The sequence below is a fragment of the Acyrthosiphon pisum genome, chromosome A1 (assembly GCF_005508785.2).
Source record: "Acyrthosiphon pisum isolate AL4f chromosome A1, pea_aphid_22Mar2018_4r6ur, whole genome shotgun sequence".
NCBI lineage: Eukaryota > Metazoa > Arthropoda > Insecta > Hemiptera > Aphididae > Acyrthosiphon > Acyrthosiphon pisum.
This window is the reverse complement of record NC_042494.1, coordinates 126,981,922-126,991,155: the sequence shown is the minus strand read 5'-3', so window position 1 is coordinate 126,991,155 and position 9,234 is coordinate 126,981,922. Positions and strand designations below refer to the sequence as shown.

General features: G+C 26.1%; 1 protein-coding gene across 5 annotated transcripts in view; it reads left to right on the top strand.

The window, feature by feature from the left end:
- The window catches only part of LOC100166077 (voltage-dependent T-type calcium channel subunit alpha-1H), a 459,662-nt gene that overhangs the window by 143,497 nt on the left and 306,931 nt on the right, over positions 1 to 9,234 (top strand). For all 5 annotated transcript variants that reach the window (XM_029488267.1, XM_029488266.1, XM_016804685.2 and 2 more), the window contains exon 2: positions 1,204 to 1,571. In XM_029488267.1, coding sequence (XP_029344127.1) covers positions 1,234 to 1,571 — 338 coding nt within the window. In that variant the 5' untranslated portion in view covers positions 1,204 to 1,233. The remainder of the gene's footprint in view (positions 1 to 1,203; positions 1,572 to 9,234) is intronic.

Sequence of the window (9,234 nt, the reverse complement as noted above, 5' to 3'; positions counted from 1 at the left end):
CTTATTTTCCGAACACTATTTTTCCTATCGTAAACGTATCCATGTAAGTATGTTCAAAGTAAATATGAATAGATCATTGTTAAGATTGTAATATATATATATCGATACTTGTCTTACATATTATGCACATGATGGCCGTGTACATTATTTTGAAAACTTCAATTTTTTTTAGGAAATTAATACATAATACATTTACGACACAGTATTGCATGTTCATTATTTTCTGTTTTATTATTAAAACGTATTTATTATTTATGACCTAGAATGTTAAATCGGCAGGGTTAAGGTATATTCTATGGCTTTCTTAGTTTCAATTTGAAAAACAAAATAATTTATTTTTCATTTGTTCATAAACTTTTACAGAATTCTGAACTCTGAATTGGAATCTCAACTAAATCCAATTTTTCAGTTTTAAAAATATCGAATGTTTATTATCCTTCGTAATGTATTTGTAAAGTTTTTAGTGAAAACTTTATTTTCTTAACGTAACTGATTGTCATCGAGACAATTTAGTCCTATATATAGTGGACTTTAAAATACATTTGAATGTTGTTCACTTGTTCATACGTAGTAAAAACAAAAAAACGATTGCGCATATTTTAGTGGAATCTTTCGCTTGTAATAATATGTTAAACGATTAAACTAAGTAATTAAATTAGTTTAGTAATGTATACATATTATTATAATATAGATAATTCATATTTTAAAAATAAATACTATATGGGCCATTCGTATTGTGTTTTTAGTCGGAAAATGAAAATACAGTATCAAATGTGTCCTCGTTATTCACGCAGAATTTTCTGTTTTTAATTTAAAAGATTTTAATTACTTTGGGTTATATATATAGTTGAAATTCGATTTATATACCATAGGCATTATTGAGGGATTGAGTCATTGAGATTGTGTGCATTGCGTGAAGCCATGCATAAGAGAATCACGGAGCATGAAGTTTAAGAGGAATGTAAAATCAAATAACTATGACGTAATGATGTTTTTTCGTCGCTAAAAATAAATATAATATCGATTATCGGGAAATGAAAAGAAAAAGAACGCGCGGTTTACATACCTCTGCGGCTTATTCACTGTACCTATTATACTCGTAATCTAGAAATATGTACGCTGTGCAACGATCCCCTCGCATCCGAGCTGTCGACGTATTTTGTTTTGAAAATAATGAAGTGTAAACATTGTTTTTCATTCAAGGTCCTGTGCTATTGAAATATAATATATGCGATGAGGCATTCGGCAGTCGGCGGCGTGGAGGAATGCGTCTATCGGCGGACTAGCTGCAACCATGGCTTATTGGCCAGGAGCAGCTCGGACTCGGACTTGGCCGTGGTGACGGCGGGTTATCCCGGCAGCCTGGACGTCGAAGCGTACGAAGACGAGGAAGAGGAGGAGGAGGACGGGGACGACTCGGAAGACGATAGGGACGACGACGATGACTGCATGGGAGCGGAGCGCAATCAGCAAGAGGAGCTACCGTATCCAGGGTTCGTGTCCATATCGATGAGATACCTGGACCAGAAGTCCAGGCCCCGAAATTGGTGTTTGGCTATGATCACTAACCCATATCCTTTTTTTGCTGAACGTTTTTGCAGGGTTTTTTAAAAGGTTATAAACATTCCCAAACGTTTTAAGACGTTACGCATTACAACTACTATTGACCGCATATCATTAAATAACATTATATAGGTAGTAAAAACGAAACGTTATTATTATTTTAATTGATTTTTAGTTTTTGTAATATTTATCTAAAATATATTATCTAAGAATATATATAAAAAATATTATCAGTAGGTAGGAATTCGAACGTTATACCACATTATCACCAAATTATAAAAGTACTGAAGTGTTCTTCGAATAGTATATAAGCATGGAAGTAATAACGTTTTATTTTATTTTCGTTCTTCTGCAAACCAATAGTAAGATATTGTTATTACTGTATCGCTATTTTATGTTAAACATTAACGGCTTCTCCAGGATATTTATCTAATCTCTTTCGATTTTTTTTTTTATTTTATATTTAAAGTTTTAGAAGTAGATCCGAGTACTAACAATACCATCAGTTAAAAGTAAGGATACTCAAATCGATGCGAACTTGTATAGTACGTATTTCTAATTAAATTAAATTATACGATAGGAAGTTGAGAAGTAGGTAATATATAGTATTAAATACAACAAAATCTGTCTGAAACAACCTTTGCTATACTGTTGCCCTAAGATGGTTTACTTTATATCTTACGCAGTAAGACAATCACTGAATAAACAAAAAACATGTTAAGTATTAAAATTTAAATCACCAATACTATGTGATTTGGATACATTAATCATGACAATAGGCTTGTTGGAAATAAATATGCGATTTTAACAAACAGCATTTGGAGTCAACTTTATCGGCTTAGAAGTATTATTGAAACTTATTTGCTTATATATGTATAACGTGCAATACATAAAACACAATATAAACGTATTTATAATAAAGTATAATCGTGTACCTAGTATAGTTAACTTATAACATTATTGTTGTATAACAATATAACGTAATGTTTTTAAAAGTAATATTAGTTATAATCTTAAAATTAACTATACAATCATGTAGTTATTTTCAGTTTCAATCTACCAATAAGGTATGTACCTATATGCAATATACAATATTTTAACATTAAACCAATAAGTGTATAATATTATATTATAATGATCTAGAAAAACAATTGAATAGATTATTCAAAGACTTTTTTTTGGTTCCGAAGATGAAATCAGAACACTTAATATACAGTTATAAATTATTGTTTTTTTAAGATTTTTGAAATCATTGTCTGTAATACTTATATATGTATATATATAAATACATACAATAATAATGTATATATATATATACACACGATAAACGTAAACAATAATGATTATTTTAATATATTAGGGTCGTTATTTTATTTTGTTATTTTCAATTAAAAAACTATTTCAATACGGAACACGTATAGCAGCCGCATAGGGTGGTCATGCGAACTGTTATTTGAATTATAACTAGCGTGTAATTAAACAAACCGTTAGGGGAGCACTAAATCCCGCAGGATTTTATGTTTATTTTACAATGCATGAATATGTATATTTGTAATTCGTATTCGTGTACACAAAAGTAAAACTGGGCATGACCAATAAATAGTTGAATGTTCCAATAACTGTCTGTTTGTTAGGAAAAAATTATCATTGAAAAACACAAACTAAAACGATCTACCAAATACTATTAAAAAAAACCCATATATATATATATATATATAAACTTGCACTAAAGCTTAAACAAAGGTCGCTTAATAACAATAAGAACATGAAAAAATTTAAAATAAAAAACGTATATTTCTCATGTCTCTTTCACCGACCGAGTATAGTTCAATAATACTGTCTATTTATATGATTTTAATATTATATTATATTAAGTACATAAGACACAGAAAAAATAACAATCCTAGGAAATAAATAAAAATGTTTTTAGAGTACGTTTATATATTATAGTATTATACTTAATGGTTTTTTGTGTTATCATTATATTTTCTTCTTATTTTATGTTTCAAAAATAGTATAGTAAAATAACATATAACATTTTAAATCGAATTCATTTTATCACATTAATTTTCTGTTACACATTTCTGAGTTATTTACCTATATATTATTAATATTAATTATACTCATTTGTATCTGTAATTTGTGTTTTGTAAATTCGAGTATATAATATTATGAATATCAATTATAGTCATATAATAATGTGTTCAATAAATATATATTATAATTAAACTGTAATATTATTACAAAATTCTGTTAGAAATGCGGAACACAGTTTGTTCAGGAAGATGATAAGTATTTCACTTTTTTATTTATTTGTTTAAAAAAGACAAGATTTGTAAATCATTCAAAAGTTATGACTTTATGAGTTATGTTAGTAAAGAATGCAATGAAATACCCGACTGAAGACATTTTCTGAGTACGGTTATTGCAATACGCATGTTGATGTATAATATCAAATGAAAAGATTTAGGTACCGTTTTTACCTAGTGTCGTAATAGTGTCATTTACGTTTACATACCCCATTTTTTAGAAGGAAAACCTTTTTATTTTCAATTTGCTTTTTGACCTTTAATATTTAAATTAATAAATTACTATTTTACTATTTTTCTCCAGAAGACCAGACGTTTTGACACATACCTAAATATAATGCTAATTCAAATTATGGTTACAACTTACTAAGTATTACATAGTACCACATAAATTAATTATTTTAAAATTAAATCTAAAAAAAAAAACAATGATAAATCAATTGTATGGAGAACTTTAAGCATTTTAGGTTGGTATAAAAATTTACATTTAAATAATATAATTATGAATCTATGAGTAACATTTTTTAGTAAAAACTAAATCCTTAATATTACAAAATACAAGTTACACCTAATTTAATGAGATTTAAAAAAACATCGTCAATCGGCATATCATTGTAATATTAACTCTATAAAGATGTGCATAATTCTATGTTATTCAAGTCTTTAATCATCCCGAAAATATTTAATTACCTACCTTCTTTGGATGTACAAAAATGTAATTTAACTTTCATTAAATTATCAGACTATAATAATATAGCTATTAACTCGCATAACAAATTAAAAAAAATTATGTTTCATGAAATTGAAATGTTTATAATAAATTACTGTGTAATGTATAGTGTATATTTATAGTGTATATCAGTATAAAATTAATTTGTTTATATTTTTGTAAAATACAAATAAATAAAAATCGATGAAAATACTCCGGCGAGGATTTATGTAAATATAAGTATTAAAAAAACTTGTGATTTATTAAAACGATTAGATTTCAAATAAAATACCACTGTAGCAGAGTATCCTCGAATAAAAATATATAAATAAAATTAAGTACACACATATTTACATTTGTACGTTGCTTATGTCAATTTTGTTATGCTGTTAACTGTTTTGTATTATTTTTTGTATAAAACAATAGTTATTACTCATTAGGTACTTATTATTGAGTACAAGTTCTTAGTATTTTTTTTTGTTTAGCCTTTGGCCATAGAAGTCATTGGCTAATAATATTACAAATAAAAATATTACATCATAATATAAAAATCAATTAAATATTAAGTTACAAAAGTTACAAAAGAGTTTATACCAGGGATGGAAAACGTTTTTAAAAAATGTTATTAAACGGAAAAAAACAAAAAACGAAAACAATTAGTAAAACGAAAACGAAAAAAACAAAAACCCAAAACAATTAATAAGACAAAAACAAAAACAACTGAATAACGATAACAAAAAATCCCAAATACAGAAAAAAAAATTAATACCGAAATAAAAAATGTAAATGAAACTAAATTATAGTATTATACATTATTAAATTATACCATGAAAAAAAAAAAATTTGAAAAAAAATTCACTTGTCTTTTACTTTTTAATCTTTAACTTTAAAAACATTTTAATTTTAAATCAGACATTTCGAATTTTCAAATTTTTATATAAATCATAAATTTGATTTAAAATTTAAATATTAAGAATAATTAATTTTAATTTTTAACTTTTAAGTGCATTTCTGTATTGCGCGTTACTATTATAACTTAAAAGTTAAAAGTTATAAGTTATGAGAATATTATATATTCTGTATATAATATATATTATATATTGTTTTTGATAATATTGTTTTATATCTATATATATGTAATAATTAATTTTAATTTTCAACTTTTAAGTGCATTTCTATATTGTGCTTTACTATTATAACTTAGAAGTTAAAAGTTATAAGTTATAAGAATATAATATAAAAAAAAAAATATATATATATTATTAAAACCGTTATTTGTGAAACAAAAGGAAAATAACGTTTTTAAAAACGTTAATCAAAAACAATATAGAAAATTAACGTTTTTAAAAACATTAATCAAAAACGTTTAAAAACGTTAAACAAAAACGATATTTTTCAAATCAATAAACAAAAACGAAAACAAAAAAATTAAAAACGTTTTCCATCCCTGGTTTATATACATAAAAACAGTAGGTAAGGTATATTTTATATTTGCATGTAAATCTGCAAAAGTCTGTTAAAAAAAAAAAATAATAATTAAACCTGTCCTTGAGCAGGCTAGTTCTGATTGATTCGCAAAATTATGTGTTCACCAGTGTTCAGAGATCTGATTGGTTCGTACTGCCAAGTGCCAATGATTTACCAACATTATGCTCTAGATTTTGCGAGGGTGTAAGCACACAGTTTAGAACTCTGCATGTCGTGTCACTAAAGGCCTTTTGTACCTCAGAACGATCGAGATAGTATTTTGCTTTATTTTTAGTGTGTACGTCACTGAAACCGTGGACGTGTACGTTGAATCGTGTTTGATTTCGACTTAGGGACTGGTCATAGGAAAATAATATATTATGTTTTCGTACAATATTTATGTGCATTATACGTATGTTACTCTTGGTTGGACGATTCCATCTCGGACTTGTCTGCATTTGAACACCGAGTAATTAATTAGTAAAATACAAAAACTGATGGATTTCCAGTGAAATACGAATACATAATATACAGTTCTCTTTTTTTTTAGTATAGGTTTGGACATTTCCTAATAATAATTAATGATACTTGATATTTGGCAACGCTGCAGCGGAGTAAAATAATATAGAGATGAGGTATATTATTTTCATATTCCAATTTGCAACAATTATTTCTCTCGATTTTCAATAACCCGGCTGGATTTCCGTCCCCATGACTATACTAATATTTACTCTGAATGAATTATTGTAATTTTTTATCTAATCTCAATCAAATGTTGCTTTGTAATCTGTTAATATAAAATTTTAAAATCCATTTTTATTTGTTTTTTTACAGTTTAATTGTATTTGATAATATCGAATTAGTAATTAATTATCATTCTTACACTTAATTACGTACCTGCTATATTATATTATATTATCAACTATTTTGATAGAATCAATTTTCCATTTGCCAGTGGCGATTTTGAAATGGATGATGCAGTTCTCGCTTTCGCTATGAAGGTTATTTTTATTTAAAAAAAATACATCAATCATAAAAATAATAATTATATGTAAATATAATATAATATACTATATACCTGCCACTTCTAAAGATCATTTTTATGACGATATGTGTTAAACAAAAATGCCTATAGAATAAAGGTTAAAAACAAGTTGGCCTATGCTCATTAAAATGTCAAGTGTAAACATATGAGTGCCGTGTATTATTACGACTCTCTAGGTTACGATTGCATTCATATAATATAATTGGTGACCTTTTTTCACGTACAAAATGCAACATTTATTGACATTTCATGTAGGTATGCCATTTTGAAGATAAAATTTAATTATAATTATTATTATGGCATATATTTTAGACTCGAAAACATTTGTTTGCACCTCCAACAAAATTGAATTCAAAAATGAAGATTTTTTGTTTTGCCATAATAATTTTTAAGTAAAAAAATATTTGAATAAAATAGTAAAATGTTTTATTGAATCACATCATTATAGTTAATTTTTTTCACCTTATACATTTTAAGAAAATATATTCTCATTTATACGAATTTGCCTGGTGGTGAGTGCATGAAATGTCATAAATACCTGTAATTTACATTTTTCAGCATTAGTAATATTTTAGGAGAAAAAACATTTATGTTAATTTAATTTATAATGTACCGGTATAGTCCAAAACGAACAAACTGAGTATCATCTGTTACTTTTATTACCAATTTGCTGGTCATCGAATTCGTAGTAGAGGTTGTTAGAAATAAAAAGACCCGTATAAAAAAACCGATTGTAAATTTAAAATGCGTTTTTATTTCTATTTTCTACACGAATAAACAAGTAGGTACCTACGTATATTGCATTTGATATTATGTCGAATGCGTATGCATTTCGCATATGGATATAAAAATCTATATGCAAAATTTTTTTGTAAGGGGATTTCATGAATCTTTACTGCGTGTTTATACATTTATAATATATGTATGCAAATATTGTGTATAGGTAATATCACGGAATATCTGATGGGGTACAAAGAATAATTTTTTTTTTAACGATCCAAAAATGTATATCGACGTGCTCGATAGAGCGTATTTTCAAACTTTTAATGTAATATATTATTATATACATATATTTTTTTAATTTCTTATAGTTTTTAATTTACTCTATACAATACATTGTATATTCGGATCGAGTTAAAAATAATCGGTTTTAAAATCTTTAACCTTGTACGGATTATATTATTATTATTATATTAAAGGGCTCTTTTGTTTTTTCCGGCAAATAATATTATTAACCAGGGAGTATGCCAAAAAGTTATCCAAAGCTTTTCATAATATTAATGAATTTGTTTATTATATTTGGTAAAAATAAGGGTCTATTATACCGCTTATCTTTTTATCGCTAACTATATGTGCCTACACAATAACAAATAAAAGTTATTTTATTTTTGTTATTATTTTAATTACTTAAATAATGCGTTTTCTAATTTTAACCACAATATTGCAGACGTTGGAATATAACAGGCAACTCTGACCGTGGATTTCCAACTATCAGCTAATATAGGTAGGTACTTACTTGATTTATTACAGTGATTATTTATGACACGATTCGATGGTTATTAAAATACGAAGATTTATAAAGCTTTTGAAAATTGTGCATACAGTTTTTTTCCACGGCATACAAATTATTAAAAATTAAAAAGGAATATTTGAATTATAATTACGTTATAGTTACCTAGTATGAAAGAGATTAATCCAAAGAGTATATGTATGCTACAATTTTCCGGTCATTTAGATTTTAATTAGAATGCTATTACGACCTTATTAATTTTGAAATTAGGATTAGTACCTAAATCGAGTTAATTTTTAATTTAATTTCATTAACAATAACGTGCTTAAGCCCAATTTAAATGTATATTTGTAATTAATTTTGTATACTATTTCGCTAAGACATATTATAGATATTATGTAGGTATAAAATATACTATGTTGATTAAATAGTTTATGTAATAACTTATTTATTAAATTCTGTCAAATTTGTATTGCGATTTGGGCGATCTATTGAAATATTATATGTGCTTATTTTATATTTTTCACACAATTTTCATAACCTTAGTCATAATATTAAAACGCGTTTAATATGTTTAATATGTTTCCAAGCTACCGAGTTTTATACTTGAACTGTGTGACTTGGTTTGGTA